The sequence below is a fragment of the Rousettus aegyptiacus genome, unplaced genomic scaffold, assembly GCF_014176215.1.
Source record: "Rousettus aegyptiacus isolate mRouAeg1 unplaced genomic scaffold, mRouAeg1.p scaffold_m13_p_6, whole genome shotgun sequence".
NCBI lineage: Eukaryota > Metazoa > Chordata > Mammalia > Chiroptera > Pteropodidae > Rousettus > Rousettus aegyptiacus.
In genome coordinates this window covers 40,987,698-41,013,445 of record NW_023416309.1, presented here as the reverse complement: position 1 = coordinate 41,013,445, position 25,748 = coordinate 40,987,698, and the positions used below count along the sequence as shown (strand labels likewise).

Here is a 25,748-nt window from a genome sequence, read left to right as displayed (position 1 = left end):
GTTAGAGGTCTCTGTGGGGCCTAGGAATGTGTGGTTGCTACAAATCCTCTAGGTTCTTCTGATACAGGGGGTGTAAAGACCATACTTCAAGCGACTCTAGCCTACTCTGGCCTAGATGCTGCCCTGCCCTTATCTATAAGCAATCAAAGAGCAAAATAGTTGGATAAAGTGTCTTGGCCTTCGTTTGAAGGCTACTTACCAAACCGAAGAAACAAAATCTGAGGTAGTATTGGAAATATTTCTGAGCAATTAATTCATCAAACATTCAGATGATATGAACCCTCTATAAAAGATACTAGATTTCACTCCAACATTTCATCCCACTGGAGGACTACAGGGCAGGCTGAGCCAAGAGCAGGAGACCTAAGCTCCTAGCACAAAGCCCCACTTCAGGTTCTATATTAACAGTCTCCAGAGGGGCAACAAAAACACAGGACCATCCCCTGGAGGGCATCTGAATCATTTGGATCAAACGATATTTCTGACTGTCAAGGTCCTACCTGATTCCAGCTCCCCTTCGCTGTGAGGGAGCAAACTCCTGGCACTTCTTTTTCTCTCTCTCTGCTCCACCTTCTACTGTTAACCCAAGCCTTAGTCAATATTAACATGTGTGCCTGTGGCTCCAGAAACAGATGGTTAGGACACTGGCAGCAGGAAGCAAGGACTGTGCTAATTATGGGAAATGGGGCAGACAGAGAAAGAGTTCCATGCTCAGCTGGCCTTTGGCTTACTGGGAATCGGAAGCATGGCTGGCAGACTGCAATAAGGGCTCAGGGTGTCAGAACGGTGGCACGGACTCTCACTTGCTGCCAGAGATCATACTGACACATTCTTTTCTTCCATGGCCCAGGGAGCTTCCCACCCAAAAAAACTAGGCAAAGTAAGTCACCCTCATGATACAAATAGGGTATAATACTCTCGGGAAACATCACTATGCAGACATTAAACCATACCTGTGAGTTCCCAAAGCCAACCAGGCTCATGGCAAAGGACTGCCACACCAGTCAGCTCTTGGGGCTCTTACCTGACTGGAACACATATCTGGCCAAGCCCTGCATTAGCTCTGCTGGCCACGTTGGGGGAGCAGACTCCCCTGTTTCTCTCTTCAGACGAAATGTCAACTCAAAGCCAAAACCACTAGGTCCATCTGTTCCTGTAAATCTGAAAGGAATAAAAAAGCAAACGTTTTTAGTTCAACTATTTTAGGAAAAACACTGTTATGAAAGTCTAATTAAAGTTCTCCCTTATTCTTGGTGGCCTCAGCATCCAAATCCTCTAATCCGAGGAATCTCCCAGTGTGTGAGCCATGAGGGGAAGAAGGACCTCAAAGTCCTGTAAGGAACCAGAACTCTAGCCACACCCTCCGGTCAGCTATAGTACTTGTGTATGACCTTGGCCCAGCCAATCTAATTCCCCTGCTGGGACTCTGAATTACAAGTTCCGCATTTTACAGCTCTGGAACATTCCTTTCTGTGTGACTGAGGGTCTATTACTGAAAATTTTCCTTATTCACACTCCATATTCCTTCAAGCACCTACTTAGTTAGCCAAGCACACAAACCCTGCTGTATATGCCATGAATATGAGACCCTTTCTCTGCTTCCACCTCCACCCTGGCCCACAAGGGTGCAATTCTTGGGCTGGGCTGGCTGGCCTCCAAACTCGGCACTTGCATATGGTTCCCAGGCAGATTCCAAATATTAGAAGGGCCCGCGCTATTCCTGCAGCCCAGCACCTCACGTACAGTCATCAATCGGCACGTGCTCTTCCTGAAACCTGGCACCTCATGTGTACTCTTCAGTCACTGCAGCAACCACAGTCGGCCCTCATTTCCCATCCCCAGGTGGCCCAGAATGATGAAGGGTTACAGTCTCTGTGGCCATACTCATCACAGTGATGATGAGGCAAGGAAAGTCAGCCTCCTTGTCTGCTAGGAAAAGCCGAGGAGCCCTAAGTGTCCAGGGAAGTCCCTGAAATAAACTTCTGCTAGAGAGGAAATGATAGAGAGTGAGACCTAGTTGGGAGAGGGTGTGTGTGAGTGTGTGTGTGTGTGTGTGAGAGAGAGAGAGAGAGAAAGAGAGAAAGACAGACAGGCAGACAGACACACCTCCTCAAGTGAGAGAAGTGTCCAAGGAGGAGTTCCTGAGAGCTTGGGAGGCCTGCCAGCACGGGAAGGGTTAAAAGTTAAAATACATTCATGACATAATTTTCAGTAATTATATCTTGTACAAACATGAGCCACAATGATCATACACATGTAAACTCCTCAGCATACAAATACAAACCATAAACTAAGATGACAGACCACACCTCCTTGCCAGCCAAGCTACTGGAACAGGCGGTCAGAGGGGAGCATTGTGAAGGGATGGTGACATAGTCAATACCCAACCCAGGAATTCCACGTGGCCTCTTTCCTTCCTCATCACCACCCCCGAGAGGCCAGACCCAGAGACTGGAGAGAAAGAGATTCAAAATCTCAGAAGCTCTGACGCCAGTCTTAGCTTTGCTGTATGCCTGGGTGAGCTCAGGCCTCCCACATTTGCTGCAACAAGAATATCATCTGATAGCTAAATTCTCTAATGGACTGAAAAAGACTCTATCCTTAAAGTCATCATTATATTCAAAGGTGTCCATAGTTTCATTTACTCTGGGCATCTAGCAGTGTGGGAGATACACACTTAGAATTTAGAGACGCTAGAAGACACTTGGCAGGATGTGTTGTAAGTTATTTTCTTCCTTTGCTGGACTGCCCTGTTTGGGGGCAATTCCATTCAGGGAGGCTAGGCAAACTGAGGCTGGAAGAGCTGCCTCCCAGGGGCTGCAGGTATGAGAAGAGTGTGAAAACCTGGGGTAATATAAGACAGACTCAGAGTTAAAACTCTACAAAAGGAGATGGGTTACTAGGTCAAAGAGAAGATTTCAAGCAGCCACCAATTAGAGGCAGCTTTGTAAAATGTATTAGAACATTACTCCAGGGCTTTCATCCTGGGCCAAGAAAAATACATGATTTCTAACCGCAAAAACTTGGGAAAGAGACTAAAAGAAACAGTTCCTCGGGATGCACGATGGGGAGAACCCCCAGATGCAGAGAGAGAAATCACAGCATCCTAGCAGCACCACCTCTCTGAAGAAGGCTGTACACACATGCATATATGCATGCATGGGTGTGCATGCATGCACATGCACGTGTACGCCATCTGCTTCCAAATGGGGTGCTCTCTGGGCCAGCTCTGTGGTGGGCAGGCCAGCCCTCATAGGGCTGGCTGGGAGGGACAAGCCTGGCCAGATGGTCTCCACCTGCGTTTGATTACCACCCACCAGGCCTGCTGGATGCAACCTCTAAACTCTGAAACACAACTTTGGAATGGCCCTGCCTCAGCATAAACATACAACCTGGAGCCTGTCAGTTCTCTTTTTCAAGGCAGACTGTCCAGACAATAGTCAAGTGACAGGTCATTCAGTGTTTAAAGTCCACTGGAGGGGTCTGACTTGGTCTGGACTTCCTCATGTGAGCACTTCTCCAGCCAAAGAGGTTTTATCTGACCAGAGGATGAAGCACACCCCCGCTGCCTCCTGCAGGGAGCCGTTGTCTCTCACATTCTCAGAGAAAGGAAAGCATGAGGAGAAACTAGCGTGTTCAGCAGAAGGTAGGATTTGGGTCAGAGCAAAAAATTTTCTAACACAGAAGGCCAGTAAAATACTGGCTGGTGGTAGGGGGCCAGTGGGATTTCTTCCTACAAGGATTTTTAAAGGAATACATTACAGATTCTCCCCAGCCTGGTAGGGAGGGCATGAGGTGTTCTGTTTCATGGTAGAAGGATGAATGAGATGGCTTCTCAAGACTGTTTCCAGCTTAAGAACTTATGACCCTGCTCACTCAGGTGCCCAGGGGAGAGGCTGGCTTTTTCCCAGCAGTTTGGCTAGCTTAGGAATGGCTGTGCCAGCCTCATGAGTAACATCAAACCTGCCAACAGGAAGAACACGTGCCTTGAATCCTAGACACAGTTGCCCGATCACTGGAATTTGCCCAAAGGTATGTCCTAAAGCATCTGACTGAGGTATCACTCAGTCTCCAAGAGGTCAAAACGACTTGTAACTCCTGGCAGAAGATAAATAGGAGAGACTTTCTGGAGGAAACACAACAGCTGGAGTGGACAGAAAGAGCTGACCTGAAAGTTAGCATCTCATGTTCAACACCATGAGTTATTAGGAAAATTGAAATCAAAACCACAATAAGGTTCCACTTCACACCCTCCAAGATGGCTAAAATAAACACTGGGGAGGATGTGGAGAAACTAGAACACTCATACACTGCTGGTGGAAATGTAAAAAGGTGGGTAGCTTCCTTCTAAAACAGTTGGGCAGTTTCTAAAAAAGTTAAACAGTTACAATATGACCCAACAGTTCCACTCCTAGGTATATACACAAGAGTACTGAAAACAGATGTTCACACAAAAACTTGCACACTAATGTTCTTAGCGGTATTATTTATGATAGCGAAGAAATGGAAGCAACCCAATGTCATCGATGGATGAACGGGTAAACAAAATGTAGCATATTCATACAATGGAAGAAAAAAATGATGTAGTGATACTTGCTACAACATAGATTAACCCTGAAAATATTATGCTAAGTGAATGAAGCTAGATACAAAAGGCCACATATTGTATGACACGTTACCTATAGGAGGTAGGTGGGATTGACTGTTAGGCGGGCGTGATTTCTCTGAATATGTATCCTGGTGCATAATAGGTGTTTGATAAAGACTTAATGAATGAGCTAACAGGCTAAGGCAACAGCCCTTTCCAACAAGATCTAGCCTGACCCCAGAGAAAGTGGCCCCTGCTGACCTCTCAGTTCCCCTGACACCCAGCAGAAGTGCTCGGTATTTCTAGAGTGTAGCTGGCAACAAACCTTACCCATCTCATATCACAAATGTGATCTCCCACCTATTTTTTCAAGATGAGTTTGTCCACTGTAAATCCACCGCTCAGGATACTATAACACGGCTGAGCTGTAAAGCAAACACTTTTGGCATTATATGATTATACCTAAGCAAGCTCTGCGCTGAAAAAGTACAACGGCCAGCCCAAGTGTCCAGGGCTCTTTTACTCCCCTCTCTAAAAGCAGCAAACATCCACCTACGATCAAAAAGATATTTAGTCGAGAAGAGTCGACACAAAATCTGAACCATTGCTCCGCCTGGGCAGTTTTAATTCTAAAACACCAAGTAGAATCTCCTGGTCAATCTGCCCAAAAACAAATGTGGAGAAGCAAGGAAACAAGAAGTGGATCTGGCCCTTCCCCTCATCCTTCTCTTGGCCATCCCAGCCTCCTGTGATCTGGGGATGCTCAGCTCTTAACCTAGTTACTAAAAAGGCTACATGGTGGGCCCCAAGATGCTGGCATTGCTTGAGTAGTGTTACCCACTTGTGCTTGTTTGCCCAGGACTTTCTGGGCTTTAAAATTGAAAAGCCCACATTCCAGGAGAGCCATTAGTCTCAGGTAAATTGGGATAGTCAGTCACCCAACACTTAAGTGTCAATATTTGACCCATACAAAACAAAACGTTGCCACATTTAGAAAGCACCAAATATGCATCAAGAGCCACCAATATGCCAGCAGTGCAGGAGTGGAGTCTCTGGAATCGAGCTGCCTATGCCCAAGTCCCAGCTCTGCTATTTCCTGGTTATATGACCTCAGGCAAATCATGTCTCCTTTCCGTGCCTCGGTTTCTCCATCTGTATTAAGAGAGACATGAAGAGTGAAACTGTAAGGTATACTATGGGCTCTGGGTGATAACGATGAGTCACTGTAGGTTTATCATGTGAAAAATGTACCATCCTAGTGCCTGATGTTGATCGTGGGGGAAGCTGTGCATGTGTGGGGGCAAGGGATACAGAGAAACTGTACCTCCCACTCGATTTTGCTGTGAACCTAAAACTACTCTTAAAAAAAAAACGAAAGTCGGTTTTTAAAAATTGGAGATATGAGTAGCTATCAAATGGTAACTACTGAAATGAGGTAATATGTATAAAATAATTAGAAGAGTGCCTAGAACACGGTAAGTATTGTCTAAGTATCAACTATTATCTACAATAGAAGGTCTGAGTTCTGGGAATTTATACTAAGAATAACTTTGTATTTGAAAAAGGCTTCTGCATAAATATATTCAGGGGTATTTACAAGAGGAAAAAATTTAGAAGTAATATTATAAGTTCTGCTGCATTGTGTGGTGGGACATTACAGAGTCATTAAAAATGAGAGTTCTAAAGAAGGAGAGCTAATTTCTGAGATATGAGAAGCAAAGGGCTTTCCATCTCTAACTGGAGGAACAGAGGAACAGAAAGTTTACTTTGGAACTCTACTCTACAGCCTCTATGTTTGCTATTCACCTATTGTTAACGATGGGTCAAAAATATAAACAACTACTTTTTAAATAATGGTCATAAAGTTAAAACTCTTGTACATAGCTGCTGGGAATGTAAAATGGTACAGCTGCATGGAAAACAGGGTGGCAGTCCCTCAAAAACTTAAACAGATTTATCATAGGATCCAGCAATTCCACTTCTGGGTATACACACAAAAGAAATTATTCCAGGACTTAAATAGACACTTGTACACCAATGTTCACTGCAGCATTATTCACAATAGCCAGTGGTTGAAACGTATCCAAATGTCCATGTGTGAATGAATGGATAAACAAAATATCCATACAATGAAAAATTATTCTGCCTTAAAAAAGGAAACTCTGACACATGACACATGCTACGACATGAATGAACCTTGAAAACATTATGATAAGTTAAATAAGCCAGACACAGAAAGACTAACATAGTATGATTCCACTCATAAAAGGTACCTAGAGTAGTCAGTTCATAGACACAGAAAACAGAATGGTGGCTGTCAGGGGCTGGGGGAAAGAGTGGGGAGTGTTTAATGGGTACAGAGCTTCAGTTTAGGAAGATGAAAAAGTTCTAGAGATGGATGGTAGCATAACAACGTGGAAGTACTTAATTCCACTGAACTATATATCTAAAAACTGTTAAAATGGTAAATTACATGCTATATGTACATATTTTTTACTACAAATGGTGATGAAAAAGCATGAAAATTTAATATAAAGTATAATTCAAAATATTTGTATATATACACATAATATAAAACTACATGAGAAACAGAAAATGCAATAAAGTTATTATAATGGCTATCACAGTGTAATTATTCTTTTACAAACTTCTTTGTATTTTTCAAATTTTATACTGTTTATAATCTCTGATCTAGACCGTAAACCCCACAAGCAGGTCTAGCCCACCAGGCTTCTCATAGAATCTGGTGACTGAGTGTATACACTGGACAGTCAAGGTACAACAGGAGATGTCCATGGTCATCCCCCTTTCTCTGGGGGTAGCCTGGATACTTCCATTGGTATCTGGAGCAAGGAATGTTGGGCCAGCTAAGGCTGCTGCTGACATTGTGAAGGTGGTACCTCTAAAGTCAGGTATAGGGACTATGGTATCTCAAGCTCAACGTTGCTGTCAAAAGAAAAGGAAGAGGGGACCATCTCCCTTAGGAGACGTATGGCACAGGAGGCCAGGCCAGTCCAATTCTAAAATCAGGGGTGATGTCACTTCATTCCCTACAAAGACTCCTGTTGTCCCTTTTCCCCCTTCCTCCTTCCCTACCCCCTCGTCCTGGGCTAGATGAAGAACTGGGCAGACCAGTCCTTTATTCTGGGGTTGGTCTTCCCTTCCAACCAGTCCTTCTCCTTGGGAATTAGGCTTAGTTCCCAGCCTTTCTGGGTTGGATATTCTCTCCCAGAAGAATGGAGCCTCTGGGTCCTGTCCCAGGGGAAAAGACTCAGAAACTTTTTCCTTCAGTGGTCTCCCTCCAAGTGCACCCACACGGCCCATGCATGTCTCTAACAGGTATAGGGAGAAACCTTAGCCCCAGCTGGATTCACAGATTACAGAGAACCCAAACCAAAGACCTTCAGTAGCTCTAGGGCTCTGTACAAGGGGCTGCCCACCGCTTCTCCACCTCTGCTTCCCAGACTAATGCTAAGCAAGCAAATCCAAGGACCACTGATCCAAATTCCAGCACCTACCTGGGGCACCAGCTGCCTTTATCGTTTGCCCCAAGTTTCTCAAAAAGTTCAGTCTGCTCCAAGGCCCTAAAGCCACCCAAGACCACTGATGCCTTGAGATTAGGCATTGCCCTGCCCCATACACTATGCAGATAATAAAGAGCTGCCTGGCAAAGGGAGGGCAGCACTGGAAACCATTTCACTAGGGAAGACAAAATGTGAGCGTTTCCCTGGGCATGGCCTCTGCCTGTCCTCTAGGGGACTTTCTAAATAAAGAAAGAAGGATAAAAGCCAGAGTCCCACTTTCTCCAGAGCCTGACCCCTGCTATCACCTTACCACATACAGTCTCCCCAAGTAACCTCATAAAATGGTTTCTGGCACCATGCCTCTAGTGAAGATTCCCAAATCTACCCCCAAGCAAAGGACCAGACTCAGACAACTCAAACTCAGTATACACAAATCTGAACTCAGTATCTTCCCAAACCTGATCTTCTCCATCTTTCCCTAATTGAAGAAAAATACCACCACGGAAGCCTGTATAGTAGCATCTAAAGAGGTCTAATCCCTGGAACTTGTAGATGTTACCTTACATGGCAAAAGGGACTTCACAGATACGATTAAGTTAAATACCTTGAGATGGGGAGATTATACTGGATTATCTGGGTGAGCTCCATCTAACCACATGAGTCCTTAAAAGTGGAAGAGCGAGGTAGAAGAGTAGGTCAGAGATGCGATTCATGGAATTGGCCTGTCCTTGCTAGCTTTGAAGACAGAGGAAAGGGAATTAGACAAAGAATGTGTGTAGCCTCAAGGAGCTGGAAAAGTCAAGGAAATAGATTCTCCCTTAGAGCCTCCAGGAAGGAACGCAGCCCCACTAACACCTTGACTTGAGCCCAGTGAGACCCATGTCAGATTTCCGACCTCTAGAACTGTAGGATAATAAATATGTGTTGTTTTAAGCCACTAAATATGGGGTCATTTATTTTAGCAGCAATAAGAAACTAACACATCTACTAAGCCAGAATCCTGGGAGTCATCCTCTAGTCCTGCCTCATCCCCCATGCAACCAAGCAAAGCAGGTAGTCACTGAGCTGTCAACTCTTCCTTCTTCCTCCTCAGCGGCTCTCAAATCTATCATCTTCTCTTCGTCCTAACTGCCATATCATAGATTGACCTTCAGCATCCTTCACTTGGATGGCCAACAACACTCTTCCTCACTGATCTTCTGCTGCCTGCCCTATTTAGTTCTTCACTCTTGTTTCCGAAATGGGAATATGATATACCTCTCCCCTGCTTAAAAATCCTCCAAAGCCCACCCCCCACTGAATCTTCAGGATAAAGTCCAGACTTCCCTGCAAGTCTCACAATGAACTGGGTCCCACTCACCTCTTCTGCCTCATACTCTAAGCACCAGGTCCAGTGAATGGAATGGTAGATCTCAGGACATGCTAATGACTTCCTCACCTCTGGGACTTTACACAGGTTTTTCCCTTTTTCTTTCCCCTGTGCTAATCTTCAGGAAGGCTCAAGGGCTGCCTTCTCTAAGCTGGGTGCCTGAGCTGAATATCTTCTGTTTGCCCTTCCTGATCCATTTCTATCATGGCAGACAGATGCTGAGGAGGCTCCCATGATCTCTGCTTCCTAGTGTTCATGCCTTTGTGGAAACCCCTCTCCTTGAATGAGAGAAAAACTTGTGACTTGCTTCTAACACCACCCTAGGTGATGGGCTATCACTCTCATGATTATGTTACATAATGTAAGACTACATCTTGCTAGCAGTCTCAATCTCCACTGCTTACTTTGAAGAAGCTTCCTTTACTCCTACAGCTGCAAGGGAAAGAATTTTGTCAACAAGAATTCTGAATTTGGAAGCAGATCCTTTCCCAGTAGAGCCTCAGATAAGAATTCAGCCCAGCTGACACTGACTGAAGCTTTGTGAGACCCTGAGCAGAGGACCCACTAAGCTATGTCTGGATTCCTGACCCAGAAGAGATGTAGGATAATGTGTACTGTTATAAGCTGCTAAGTGTATAGTAATTTGCTATGCAGCCATAGAAAACCAGCACACCCACCTTGCTCTCTGCCCTATAAGGCTGACCTGTGTGGGGCTCCTAAGCTCTCACTTCCAGTCAGGTTCAGGCCAGCGGGAGCTCTAACAGGAAGCAAGAGGGAGGGAGAAGAGAAAGGCTAAGGCTCCCTCTCTCCGAGATTGACTGAGACTGGCTATGCCTCTAGTGAAGATTACTCTGGAGAGGGACAATACACAACTCTTTCCTTCTGGGTTCTTGATTTTCACTTCCTCCTCCAGTCCCTTCAGAAGCAGGAGAGTGGAGACCAAGCCAACCACTGGCCCCATGTCACTGCACTATCATTATTGTGCCATTCCTTTATAAACAAACCCTTCTCCAGTTATCCTATTTTTAAGGTGCCAAGCTTTCGGTTGCGACCGTGACCAATATAGGATGCCTACCATCTCTTCCTTACTCCTATGCAAACCTCCATCATAGGACCCTCATTGCAGTACTGTAACTGCCTTCCTGGATCCCTATTATCACTAGATTTTCCCCTTCTCGTACCCTGCAGTATCCAGCACAGTGTTCAGCACAAGGGTGCTGAGTGAAGATTTGCTGCACAAGGGAACATTCACCAGCTCAATGAGATGGGTAACCAGCTTGGCAAAGCCAGCTGAGACTGTGAAGGCTGAGTGGCGGAGTAAAGAGTCTGGACCAGTGCCGCAATTTAGAGTGTCTGATATTGACTATTGAGGTACCTGACACACCTTGGTCAAGATTCTCAAACCAATATGTTTAAACCAATCAATTTACTGTTTTCTTGGTTCACAAATGTGGGTTAATTTTTCATGTTGGAATTTGTTTTCTCCATTGTAAAAGGAATGTAACTATTATGGATTACAAAATCATGTGATTTTTCTCAACCATTTCACTTGACCATGCTTTCTTGTTGGATGTGAGGTGGCTTCCAAAACTGCATTCTTTTGTGCTTTGGCAAACATCTTTATGCATATTGCTTTTGTTTTCTTTTTTCTCCATAAATAATCAATTTTAGAAGTTCCAGAATAGTAAATTTTAAGAGTTGGTTTGAGAGTACTTATGAAAGGAGGTATTATCACTAGGATCTGTGTGTGTGTGTGTGTGTGAGCAAGACTGTATCTGGTATCATGTGTGGCTAACTTCATCCCCCTTCTGGCGGGGGAGTCACTTGGTAGGTCAGGCAAATGAGGCAGGCCACAGGTGTCACACAGCATTTCTGACACTGAGCTGCCTTTCCACTCTTAGGTCCTACTACACCCACACCATTACCGAGCCTGTACTGTGACCCCCAAGCAATCCCTATTCCCAAACACGTCCCCTACCAAATGCCATGACTGCTGCTGGCCCCTTGGCCTGGAAGGCCCTTCTAGTCCAGCCTTATCTCCCCAAGTCCTCCTGTCAAAACCTTTCTCAATTACCATGTCTTTTAGTGAAATTATGCTCTTCCCACATGCTCTCTCAAAGCACTGTTTAATCTCTATGTAGGACTTCATGTGGTCTCCCTTACATTTTAAGCAGGGATCACTCACATTATACTGTGGACTCTTGTCATTCTTCTACTCCTTTGTAGTCCCCCAAAGTGACACTGAACACGGAACAATGCTGAGCACCTAGTAGGTGCTCAATAGATATTAGATGACTGATTATTGGTGGCATGCATGTACTGAGGCTAACTAAATGTTTACTAACTAGACTGAATCTGAGAAAAGAGGCAAAGTTTAGCAAGATTTACAATGATGGGTAAGAAGTAAGGAGGTAAATGCCAGCCCAGGATTCTGGGCTAAAGGGTGCAGGCAGAGTAGTGAGCCTGCCAGAGTGCAGAGAAGTTAGGAAGTGAGGAACGTGGACATCACAGATTCTTGGTCTTGGGCTCCGTGATTATTTCGGAGGTCCCAGGGCGGACTAAGGATAGAAACTACCTAAAATTGGGAAGCAGTCTAGCAACATTGGCAAGAACACAGGCGGTAGAGGTTGCCTGAGCTGACACAAACCCCAGCTCCACCACTCTCTAGCTGACCCTTGGGCAAATGTGTCTCAGTTTTCTTATCTGTTAAACTGGGATAAGAACACTTGCTTCATAGGGTGGTTGCAAGGCTTTTAATGGCATGGCACAGTGTTAACACCTAGCAAGCACCCAAACGTGGAAGCTAGCATAGGTCCTTCCCTTTGTTAGTGCTCACTAGAAGGAATCCCTGCTCATCATTTTTCCCTGAAAACATCAGCAGATGCCTCCAGGTTCCCTAACTTCTAGACTCTGGAGCTTAATTGGCCCCACCCCTCAAGAGCTGCCTTGGTCTTCCTGCTTTGCCTGAGCTCCTGACCTTGGATCCTTCCCAGAGCCTCGACACAAGGCCTGATAACTCTTCCTGACGACTACCATGCTTTGAGTGACAGCCATTACAACAGAATTTGGTAAAAAGCTACTAAATAAACATTTGCAAAGGTGATGTTTTTATTTTGAACAATTCACAATTAGCTATTCTGAAACAGTGTTTGGTGACTACACAAGTACTATATACTAGGTAGCAACACTTTGAAAAATTCTTTTGAAATGTTTTTATGGTAATCTGACATAGCTAAGATTTTTTAAAAACTTCCATCTATATTGTATTAACTTTGTAAAATCTTTAAAAAAAGAAAGAATGAGGTGGGAGGGGGTTTGGAAGGCTAGATGTAAAAAATGAAAGGGTTAAGTACAAATTGGCAGTTATAACATAGTCACAGGGATGTAAAGTACAGCACAGGGAATGTAGTCGGTAATGCTATAATAATTATGTATGGTGTCACATGGGTACCAGACTTATCAGGGGGATCAGGGCACCAAACTTATCGGGGGGACTACTTCGTAAGTTATATAAATGTCTAACCACTATGCTATATGTCTGAAACTAACATAATATTAACCATCAACTGTAATTGAAAACATAATTTAAAAAAAAAGAATGAATAAAAAAAAGAACAAGAAAAATTCCATCAGCTGAGACTCTGCACCCTTACACTGAGCTAAGAGTCTGGTGAGGCTACAGTACAGGACAGCTGCCTTTAACTCAGAATAGTAGATGCTCTTTCCACTCCATGCCATCTAATCATATTCAAGGGAATCCATTTGCCTCACTCAAGTGGATGTTTCCTGAGATCCCTTGCTGGGAGCCAAAGACCACAATCCGACAGCATTCCTCAAGTTTAAAAACAGTAGCTCCCAGGACTGATTCAGCTAAGAATCCAGCCAAACAAACTCACCTGGCTCCCAAAACTTAGGGTGGCTTAACTCTATCCCAGTGAGCCAAGAGCTTCCCAGATTGAGAAACCAAATCTAACAAAAGCACCATGGGCAGAACAGCAGACCCTTTCTCTACAAGGTGGTAAAACCTCACAGTTCAATCTCTTCTAGTGGACGCCTACTGTACTTTCTTCCCTCTCCTCCCAACTATCACCAAAGAACCAAAAAGTCAGTCCCCTGGGGGATTCTAAGCCAGCCTGGTACTCTATAGGAATAGAACAGGCCACAGAAAACCTGGTGCCAAGGTTTCATGGCATCATTATGACAACTGCCACTCGACTTTGGCTTAAAGCAACAAAGATCTTGTTAAAAAATAAAAAAAAAAGATAAGCTAGGCCAATGGCAGCAAGATCACAGCCTGATTTGGGAAGCAAGGTACCATTTGCACCGGTGTACAGCCTGGCTTCTTGTATACCCAAGAGCCAGACATTCTGCCCAAGGGCCTTTTGTCCACCCACTATTTTCCAGGACTGTGGGATGCCAGCCACCCCAGAAGATAGAGACATCTGAAAGAGGGTAATGAAAAGAAACAAATCGTTTCAGCATCTCCATTCCCCGAGAGCAAGGACTGTACTTTTTGCATGTTCTGTACACGGACACATCATGTCACAGCTGAACAAATGCTAAATGGCAATAACATTCCCATTGCTGTCCAAAAAGATAATCAGGCTGAGACATTCAAAAACAAGCAAGATAAGAGAGTATTAAAATGCAATAAGCCTTCCTTTCAGTCACTATCAAAGTCACACTCAAATATCTTAATGGCATTTCCTTTGAGCCACGTTTGCTGCTGTTTCCCTTTTTAGGGAAATAAAACCATCACTCGACTCTGTTCTCTTGCCCTCATATCATGCTGAGGCCCCACATTACTGGAACAGTTTCCTAAAGCCCCACTCCTGCTCCCATCATGTCATCCCCTGGCTTTCCTCATCAGTCAACAAATAATTTGCTGAAAATCACATTCTTTACATTGCCTTCAAACTCTCCAATGTCATCTCACTCTACTGTCTTCTCTTATGAAGCCCCAAACATACTGGCCTTCTTTCTATCCTTTGAACACCTCAAGATCCTTCCTACCTTAGGGCCTTCGCATTAGTTATTTTCACTGCCTACAGTCTTTACATGGTTGAGTGACCAGAGCACTGTAAAACTACAGGGAGCACCGACTGCAAAGAGAACCACTGAATGGTTCTGAGTAACAGAAGACATGTATGAGATGCGAGATGCTGTGGTCACCGCCCCTGCCACAGGAATAGCACAGAACTAAAAAAGATCCACACTGGCAAAGCTCTGACCCCAAAGGTCTCATGCTCAGCTACTGCCTTCCTTCTGGGACCTTTGTCTGTGTAAAACACCTGGGAATGAAAAATTGTCAAACTGGCTTTAGAAGCATGGGAATCCAGCATATCTGCAACCTAATATATTGGAAAAGCTGGAGCAAAAAGGAGAAGGGATTAGGGCGAGCCACAGAGTCATCTGTTGGTTTCCACTGTTTTTTCCTCTAACCAACCAAGCTTTTCAGAAACATTTAGGAGTCAAATCCATTATAGGCATAAAGTGCAACCAGACAGCTTGACACCCTAGGACTGGGAGCTTGGGCCAAGCCCCATTCTCTAGTAGTTACCCCTCCCACAGGCACGGCTCCTGAGCTTCTGACCTCATGTTGAAAAGCCTGAGATCAGAGTAATGGAAACTGATGGTCAGAGGCAGGGCTCCAAGTGCCCTCAGGGATCACATGGAGGTCAGCAGTGCAAAAGCAAAACATTTCCTTGATTTGCCTTCTTGTAGCAAAGCTGGTTCTACTACTGGGGACTCAAGAAGCAATTGCCTCAAAAGAATCTCACCCATCTCTTGGCATTTGTGCTTATATCTGTGAACCCTCTATATACCTTGGGTATCAGGCACCTGGTACCCAAACATTTTTGATAAAATGGTTTGACTTTTTATAAATGAAAAAAAGCAAATATATAACTAAAAAGTAAAAACTATAATAGATGGAACAGGAAAAGTACAGGCCAGGAAAGGTTTGGATTTTGAAAAATCCTCTTTATCTGGTTCAACCAAGACAGAGAGTCTGAGGTCTGGCTGGGACCTCAAGGAGCCTGGTGTACTCATTTCTCATCCAAGGCAAGGTTAAGCTCTCTAGGGTCTGCAGTGGACAAGTTTGCACACTAGTCTATCTACAGTCTGTACTGGAGGGTACAATCAATCTCAAACCTTGGGAATGGGGTTGTAGTCCCCAGTACCAGTTATAGACTTTAAAGAAGATACCACTGTTACGGAAAAAAAGGTATAGAACTCAAGAGTCAGGCCCAGTTAAAACCAAAAGGGATGAAAGAGTTAAGATGTGGACCCGGCACCTACTCAGGAGAACTAACTCACTTAATGGCTTGAAATGTGACCAAAAGGAAAATATGCCAGAAAAAAATAATTAGCCCCACTGTTTGAACTCATGATATGAGAAGATAGGGTATATATGGTCAAGGGTGGAGTGAGGAGTGGAAGAGACAAGGAACAAAAACAAAGAACAGATACAAATGACAGATAAGCATATGAAAAGACAGTTCAACATCTCATGTCATTAGGGAACTGAAAATTCATATAATGAGATACTATTCCACCCTACTAGAATGGCTAAAATCCAAAAAAAAGTGACACCACCAAACGCTGGTGAGGACACAGAATGAGAGGAACTCATTCATTGCAGGTGGGAATGCAAAAGGTGCAGCCGCTTTGGAAGGTAGTTTGGCAGTTTCTTACAAAGCTAAACATAGTCTTATCATATGATCCAGCAATTTAACCCAAATGAATTGAAACGTATATCCACAAAAATCCACATATGAATGTTTATGGCAGCTTTATTCAAAGCTACCAAAAACTGAAAGCAATCAAGATGTCCTTCAATAAGTGAATGAAGTCTATGGCCATGCCGCCCTGACCATGCCCGATCTCATCTGATCTCCGAAGCTAAGCAGGGTTGGTTCTGGTTAGAACTTGGATGGAAGACCATCTACGAAGACCAGGTGCTGTACGCTTAAAAAAAAAAAAAGTGAATGGAAAAACTGTGGTACATAAATACAATGGAATACTATTCGGTGATAAAAGGAAACGAGCTACAGGCCTCAAAAAGACACCTTAAAGTCATGCTGCTTAGTAAAAAGGTTACCTACTATATGATTCTAACTATATAACATTTTGAAAAAGGCAAAACTAAAGAGACAGTAAAACAATCAATGGTTGCCAGGGGTTTGGGAGGATGGAGGAAGGGATGAACAGGCAAACCACAGGGCATTTTTAGGACAGTGAAACTATTCTGAATAACAGTATAATGGTGGATACGGAATATGTACTTTGAGAAATACATATAAAACCATAGAACTATATAACACAAAGAGTAAACCCTAATGTATGGACATTAGTTAATAAAATGTATCAGTATTGATTCATCAATTGTAACAAATGTACCACACTAATGCAAGATATTAATAAGGCAAACTCATAAGCAGAAGACAGAAAGAGTATATGGGAACTCTTTATACTATCTGTTCAATTTTCTGTAAACCTAAAACTGCTCTAAAATATAAAGTCTACTATTTTAAAAACCATTACAGAAACTAAAATGTTTTTTTAAATGATATAACAATCTGTATTGATATAAAGACAGGAAAAAAAATATCCTCTGCAGGGTGACAAAATGTCTTCATATCAGAACAAAAATCTTCTGCAGACTGGCTCTACAGACACCTCGGCTAGATTATATGAGTATTCTCGGTTTCTAAATGTTCTCTTTTTTACACCCTCTCCCCAGAGATAATGATCAGATACCCAACACATCCTGGTCAAGACATGTTCTTGGGGCCTCACAAGAAGCACAATGACCACACAAGAAGTAAGACCATGTGAACTTGACATCTAAGTGAGAAGCATCACCTTTGTGCTTTTAAGAGTTGCAGACTCTTAAAGTATCCAAGATACCTTTAAATTTAGGTGCATAATTGTAATATGGATCTCCAGACCAACCCACTATTTGCACAGGTAGAGGAAAGGAGGGGTAAGAATTGTTGGAGCCATACTGCCTGGGTTCATAGTCCAGATCCAGCATTCACTGGCTGGGTACATAAATTACTTCACATCTTTGTGCCTCAGTTTCTTTATAAAGTAAGACTAATAATCCCTATCTCACAGACCTGTTGTGAGGATTAAACTGCCTTGCACACAGTAAGGGCTATAGGTGTTTGCAATTATTATTATGCATTTTAAATGTCTTGAAGCACTGAAGATGACAGGGTGATCTCTATAGCCTCAAAGCCACAGAAGTCAGGCAAAGCCCAAAGCTGCTCCCAGCTCCAATCCTCATTACCTTCTTTCCCAAGGGCTTTGCCATTTCTTACCAAGTAGATGCGGGGATGAGGAGACCATTCTTACAAGGCTCAGATCAGAGAGGACAAGATCATGCCACACCTATCTTAGGATCGGCCATCAGAACTGAGCTACTGAAACAGGGAATGTAACTGAGTCGGATTCCTCAGAGACAGGATAGAGGAATGAATTTAGGAGTCAAAGGCCGAAGTCCAGAGTTGGGACCTCTGAGTCACAATGCTGGTCTTGGCGAACCAAGGCCTAGAACACGGCAGGTGTAAAGACATTCTCTAGGGAAAAAGCCGCAGTGTGGAAGATGAGAGCCTAGAAGGGTGGGCTGAACAGGGAAGAATGCTGGGACTGAAAGATCCAATCATGGGGAACCCATAAAGGCTTCCGAGCCTCTGTCTCTCCACAGGAAGAGAAGGAAATCTCCTAGTGCCGACCAGCCCCAGGCACCACTCTGCCATAGCAGTCACTGCCCAATAATCAGGCCTCTAAGGACTTTTTAAAAAATTATAATTACATATAGTATTGTTAGTTTCAGGTGTGTACAACATAGTGTTTCAACATTTATATACCTTACAAAGTGACCACCTCTCAGACTTTTTAAAGTGGGTTTGACTAGGCCAGCTTAAGAAATCTCTTCCCAACTGTTCCCATAATACTGAGGGGCTCTCAGAATTGAAGAATTTAGAATCCCTACCCCATGAAGGAAGAGCGAATCCATGATGCAAATGAGATGCTTCATAAAGGATGAAACCACATACCCACACAGACCTGCTAAGAGCCTCACAATGCCTCAGGTCTTCCTGTGGTCACCAAAGAAAAGGAATTCTCAATATTTCAAAATTCAGAGATGAGGGGCCTGCAATCCAACCCAGAGTCGGAGTTTCAGCTTCAGAAAGAGCTCTAGCCACACTTTTGGCCCCAACTCCCAACCTGGGCTGAAACAAGACGTACCCTGCTCTTTCTAGGTAGCCCAGATTCCTTGCCCTTAGCAGGTAGCAGTCACCACTTCACACCGACAATCATCCTGAAACTAAACACTTCTAAAATGAAAAGCAGAGGGACCAAAGCTTCAGGGAGGACTGCCTCTGATAAGCCCCCACAGTAGTACTTCCTCGGCCTCCTGTGCCCATTTGAGGGTAGGGTTGGGACCTACCATCTGTGCATGGCTTACAGAGGCATTCCAGATATTAGCCTCATGAAAGCTTTGGAAATAAAGCAAAGACCCAACATGAGGGGGGACCATGCTCCCAGGACAGGTGTCCCAGGACAGGTGTATTATGGCAAAAACAGGATTTCCACTGGAAACCCCAGGGGATGAAATGGCATAAAAAGTTCCTGCAAAGCAAACTTTGAAGAGGAAAAATTATTATTTCCCACCTGCAGGGGATCAAGGCCACATAAAACAACAAGTGGAAAAGTTAATCTGTATGAAGTTTTAATAAATAACTCATTCAGTGCAGAGCCCAGCTGAGAGGAACCTGAAAGGAAAAGGAGGTTTTCTACCAAACCAGTAGAAGCAGCCATAGAAAACCAGTCACCAGTAGTTCCAACCCCCAAGAGTGGCAAGAACTCCAAACTCCATGAATATGGCAGCAGAGGTGGTACGGGCTCTGTCCTGTGAGGCTGCCAGCCTTTGGGCCAACAGCACACAAGGCTGTCTTTGGAACCAGCCCGAAGTGTACAGCAGGACCTGCCCAGTAGAATCTCATCAGGGAAGTCTGCCTGTGATCACAAACACTCTGTACCCAGCCAGCCTCTCTAAGCGCCTTGCTTACGTTCCTAGTAGTTTGAGTCCAGCCAGGGATGCTGGCAATATTGGAGGCAGCCAGAAATCCTCATGGATAGCCACCTCTTATATAGCCCCACAAATCCCCACATTCCAGTCCACAGCTGCCCGGCCACAAAAGGAAGAGCCAGAGCTGCAGGCTTCAGACAAGCACTTGGCAGCTGATGCTCAGCTGTCTCACACCTCCCAAGTCCATGGCCACAAAAAGCAACAGGACAGTCTCTGCTGCTGAAGTCAACTGGGGGTAGCCTTCGGGTTCCTAGAAAAGCACTCCATTCTCCCCGGTGGCTTCCCTGAGCTGGAACTTGTTCCATCTCTCCAACTTCAGAAACAGCCTCTTAAGAACCTTTTAATCCAAACAAGTGCTCTCTTGTCCTGTTTCCTTTCCTGAATGTAAACAGAGAACAAACTTGGATGCAACTGGCCAGCCCAGGGCTCATTCAATGAGCTTGCCCTTCACCCTTTTTAGGGCTACTAGAGTGGGGCTCCCCACCTGCCCCCCAAAAAAGCCTGCCAGGGACAAGAAGAAATGCAGGGGATCCTTGGGTTTCTGCGTGTCCTTATCCTCAACAAACTGTGAGGAGAAAGAAAGATCTTAATGGCGAAAGTACACAGTAGGCATTTAATAAATGCTATTGACAAATCAGAATGGAAAGACAATATAGCATAGTGGCTAAGAATACAGGCTTTGGGGTCACTAGACCTGGCTTCTAATTTGCCACCTGTGCAGTAAGTTTTTTAAGCCTAAATTTCTGTATCTATTAGTAAGAGATTATTTTATATAAAGAATTTAGCACTAACCTGGAATATAAAAGTTTGCTTATGTTATCATCTTAAAGACACAATGTCCCATACATTCCTTTCTCCCCACTCACAAGAGAGTATAGGACAGTAGGGATGTTAGGAGACAGCTTCTCTCATTAACTTTCTGGATGGCCTTTCCAGGCAACTGGACTGTCCTCAGCTGCTCGATTAGAATGTTTCAGTGTTTCCTATTTGTCTGTGACAATAAATAATACTGAGTCATACTTTTCAAAAAGTTCCCTTTCCAATTCTCTTTTCAGTTTTTCTCATCACGTCTAGGGTAATGTTCTATTTGGTGTTAGCCTATCTTTTGAACACCTCTCATACTTCTTGCTAATCTCTTAAACAAAAGAGAAAGGTGGCCTCAGGCTTAGAGTCTTCTGTGACAGGCCAATATATTAAGCTAGAATTCAATAACATTGCTTTGTTATCACTGTGTTTATTTCCATAATTACCTTTAAATTGCAGCAAGTGATATTAGTTTTCATATATAATAACGATTTAACTTTCAAAAATGTATTTATAAAAGGATGGTTAATTTAAAGAAAACATAAAGTAGATTATATACTGTAGGTGGCAAAAATTATGAAGGCGACACTAGAAGTTTTGGAAGCACTTGGCTAGAAGATTTTTAAATCTTCTCTCAGTCCTAAATGTTGATGACCTGGATTGTCAAGCTGCAGATCTCACCCCAGCTCCCTTTCTATAAGGTTCCCCTCAAACTTCACCTCCTCCCTGGAGCTGCTTCTGATCCAGCAGGCTGACTTGTTCTACTCTGCTCCCAGATCATGTTCTATGTCCATGGATTTGTAGTATTTACTACCCAGTACTATAACTCCCTTTACATTGATCTCCCTTGGAGAACATGGGCCCCTTGAGACAGGAATTATGCCTCAGCATAATTCTCAAGACATCTATTAAAATGTTCTGTGTCTGGTACAAAATAGGTGCTAAAAAAATGAAATGATCCATCTGTCCTTTTTTCAATGAATGAGAAGACAAAAGATAATGAAGAAGAATATTGCCAGAGATTAATTTGCCTTAATTCCAATTTAACACCTCTTAGCACTTAAACTGAAAGGCAGAACACTCACCTTTCTCACCTCAGCTTCGAGCACTAAAAATGAAAATCCATGAATCTTTTCCAAAGATGCCTCATCACATGAAATGCTTAGAAAAGCAAACTCTTCTTCAAGAAAATTACCAGGATCAAGAAGAAACCAGTCACATCAGCACAAGGCCGATTACAAAGGCACTTTTGACTTCTGCAATACAGACCAGAACTGGGTAAACAGCCAAGAACATTCTACCCATGTCCTTCTGGTGGCAGGATATATAATACCAGAAAATACTAGGCTTGAGTGGTAAGCAAAAAGCCCAAATGGAGGTCTCACTAGTGTCATAAGTGACATATGAATATTAAAGTGCTTTAGAAATAAAAAAATAACACACATGTACAGGGGTACTATTAAACTAGGAAAACCAGTAAGGAGGGCCTTCTTTCAAACTGAGGTTGCCCGTTCTGAAATATGGGGCTTTCCTCAATTATATTCATGTTATCTTGGGTCTTGAATCAATACCTGATAAACAGGTAAACCATAAGAATCTTTAAGCCACATAGGAAATGGTATTCTTTCAACTATTATAAATCTGTCAACAAAAAGGTCCAGCCTTGCTGCAATAAATATCCTCTTCAGGTTCTTATTAAGAAGATGAATTAAAATCCAGCATAGTCCCTTTACTCCCTGTATTTGGTTTGCTATTCAATCTTCATTATGAATATTGTAATGCAGGGTCCCCGTTCAGGCATACTTTTTTAAAAGTTTGGGACTAATTCCCTAATCTCAAAGCCTTCTGCTGACATTGCAATAGATTCATTTAGAAGGCTATAAAGGCAGGCCCAGGCATTGCTCCTGACTTGTAATCAGCGAGGATAAAAGGCCTGGGCCTCTAAGCTTAATAAGAGAAAAGAGGAAGTTGGGATAGGCCTGTGATCAGAGAGGTGGTATAGCCCAGTGGTTTAAGAGCTCAGACTTTGGACTCAGAAAGCTCAACTCAATCATAACTCCTTTACAGCCTAGATGTGTGACTTTAGGCAATTCATTTAACCCCTCCACTCAGTTTCCTCCTCTATAAAATGGAGATAACAAAAATAACCTGGTAAGATTGTAAAGCATTTTACACAATAATACAGAAGATAGTAAGAAGTAAAACAAAGCAAAAGCAAAAATAAAAAAAGACTATTATCATCTTCTTCATCATCATCTCTAGAATCGGCTTCTTATGCTGGGGCAGGGCAAAAGAGCCCTACTACTCTTTTGAGCTACCCATACTAAGCAGCCACCATCAAGATAACAAAAAGATGGTGTAAGGCAAAAAATGAGTATGAAAAGCAAAAAAAAGACAAGGATATGATAACAGAAATAGAATCAGCTCTTGATTAACCATGCTAGTAAAGGGGCTGGAAAGATGGCATTTAAACTGAAGAAAAGAATCCCTCCCTCAAAAGAGCATAGATGGAAACAAAATGTTTTTTAAAATTACAGATAGCAGCTTATTGGAGTATGTGATATAATTATTTAAGAGGCAATAGAGCACAGTCATAGGAGGATGAACTGTGGAGCCAGACTGCCTGCGTTAGAATCCTGGCTCCACCACTTCCAAGCTGAATCTCTTTGTGTCTCGCTTTTCTCATTTGTAAAATGGGGCGAATATTAGTACCTACCAGCATTACAGTTGTGGTAAAAAATAAAATTAGTACACACACACACACAAATGCTTGGCTCATAATCAATGTTTAATAAATGTTAGCTTTTGCTATTATTGTTGCTGTTATTTTAGCTGATTCAATACTAAGTTGATTACGTTTAACTTGATATTAAAATTTGTTTAAATTCGGTTATTATAAGGAGAAGTAGAGGAGGTGAGTATAATTTAGAGGTGTACAGGGCAGCAAATGAAAGACAGAGTAGGATAAAAAAATGTATTGTGGTTAATCTGAGACAGACAACTGCAGGTTAAGAGGAAGTAGGTTAAAATGGACAGAGGGATAGAGATGGATATATTCATGAAAGAGCAAGTAGAGTAAAATGTTAATGGTATTATCTAGGTAGTGGATAGATGAGTGTTCACTATAAAATCCTTTCAACACAATTTATGTTTAACATTTTTCATAATAACTTAGAGGGGAAAAAAAGAAGTAGATGTAAAGGCATCAACGTGAGTTTTGGGTCACAGCTATGCTGCCTGACCTCTGAGCTCAAACATCAGAGCAAGTCTGGAAAAACCTGAGAGTTCGGGAACTCTTGCTTATCATGAACGTTTTCTTGAGCCAGATGAGCAGAGTTCAGGTGCTGACCTGGCCCACCTCGGCCTGAGCAGATACAGACAGAGGACAGAATCCTAGAGGTTCCATCTAAGAAGTTCAACCTCACAGGACTATGACTTTATCACCCCTGCTCAGGAAAACCTCAGAAATAAGGCTCAAGGCTAAGTAATGGGCAGGTGGAGGGTGGGCAGGTGGCACACACTCACTCATGAACTCTGCTGTCACCATAGAGATCGCTCAGGCCGAAGCTGATGTAGTGCCAGTGCTCAGGGATGTTGGCAGAAGGGCTCCCCATGTTCCTGTACATGCTAACATAGTCCAAGGGGTCTGGGCCACCCAACCTGCAAAAGACAAAACACAGGGCTGTCAGTGTGAGCCTAAAAGCAGACAGTGTGAAGTTAAGGGTCTTTGCCTTATAAACCTAAAGGCCCCATCCAGGAGAAACCTGGGATGAAAGATAACTAAAGGGAGGTCATATCTCTCTGGGATAAGACCAAGGGATGGGTGACTGGAGGTTACTTAATTCCACAAGCACAACAGACTCCTTTCTCTGATCCCCAACAGCTAGGACCTCTTTTAGAGATAAAACAGACTGTATGGTTGCCCCTTTGCTTCCTCCTGTTTCAAATTACCAATCCTAAATGGGACTGACAGGGATTATCTCTCTTCCACGGTGCCTGTAAACATGCCACACTTAAAGGCAAGAGGTGCATCAGTCAATAACTGGTCTCTGTTGAAAGACCATCCTGAGCATCCCCAATGGGCATTGTTTCTGGAAGCAGAGGCTCAGCTTCACTCCTGCCTCTTAGACAGCTAATTCCTGAAAGACTATATTGTACCCTATGTTAATTTCAGTTTGTTCTGAACAAAACGCAATACCTCCAGACCCCTGCCTGCACCCCACAGAGCAAAGCTGGTCTTTTATCATGCAAGCGACAAAGGCCAAACTTTGGCTAGCTCAGCTCTGTACAGATAACTAGAGAAGCCAGACTGAGCCCTGTGAGGGGCCTGCATCCGGAAGATGATCCCAGAGACTGCTGCCTCAAAAGTAGAGCTGGAACATTAAATGATTTGGGGCCTCTGAGGATCATATTAAACTACCACCATAATTCCAACATAGAGGCAATTGAGAAAGAGATTCAGTCATTATCTCACTCGAAAGATTTAATTCAATAAGGGTTCCCTTGGTAGAGTAATTAGTGCTCTTAAAAAAAAAAAAAGAAAATGCTTTCTTCAGAATGTATAGGGAAACTTGGTAGATTTGAGAAATGGACAAAATGGAAACCATGAGTGGAGGAAGTCTGCATTTAGCCACAAACACTCTGTATTTGAGCTGCCTCGGACCAAATCTGACTGTTCCATGGACTGCAAAGCTTTGCCTGCCTTGGAGTGTGCTTTGTAACTAGGATCCTATGCTAAAGGAACACTAACAACCAAATAAAAGACATGTTATATGTGATCAAAGCAAGCTTGTCAGTACCATGCAATTTAAACACTTTAAAACCAGTAGGTCTGGTTTCATCCTCTTTTCCCAGGATATTATTTGCCTTTGTCAAAATCCTTATTCTCTGCTGGAAAATGCTAAGATATTTATAGAACTTGTAAGAAAGTCGCTACAAATATCTTAGAATCTCAATTGAGCAGAGTAGGGGAAAGGACAAATCTCCATGTTTTTCCTTAACTTTGACTAATCCCATCACCAATTATATTAGGAAAGCTTGTCAGGGAGAAAGGAAAGAAAAGGGAAGCTATCCCTAGAAGGACCCACGATAGCTACAGAAGCCCGGAAAGGATGAAAGTAATGACCGGCTCCATATCTGCTCATTTCCTGCTGCAAATTCCTAATGTTCCCCTCCTTCGGCCTCGGTCCATCCAGAAACAAGTGCCAAAACTGTACCCCCAGTTCCATGTTCCATCTGCCACCCCAAGCAGTCCTCTTTCTGGCCAAGTCCCCAGGAGGCACTGCATCAAGGAGAAAGGCTTTACCTTAAAACTCCAACTGCAAGGAATGACCAAGAATCAGACAAAATGAATCTAGTCCC

The 25,748-nt window shown here is 43.3% G+C and overlaps 1 protein-coding gene and 1 pseudogene across 6 annotated transcripts in view; one reads left to right on the top strand and one right to left on the bottom strand.

Moving 5' to 3' along the window:
- SUFU (SUFU negative regulator of hedgehog signaling) overlaps positions 1 to 25,748 on the bottom strand; it is a 92,907-nt gene that overhangs the window by 64,436 nt on the left and 2,723 nt on the right. For all 6 annotated transcript variants that reach the window (XM_036223236.1, XM_036223238.1, XM_016154528.2 and 3 more), the window contains exons 2-3: positions 23,913 to 24,047; positions 1,025 to 1,161 (exon numbers count right to left, since the gene is read on the bottom strand). In XM_036223236.1, the coding sequence (XP_036079129.1) occupies positions 1,025 to 1,161; positions 23,913 to 24,047 (272 nt within the window). The remainder of the gene's footprint in view (positions 1 to 1,024; positions 1,162 to 23,912; positions 24,048 to 25,748) is intronic.
- Positions 16,334 to 16,452, top strand: LOC118604177 (annotated as a pseudogene).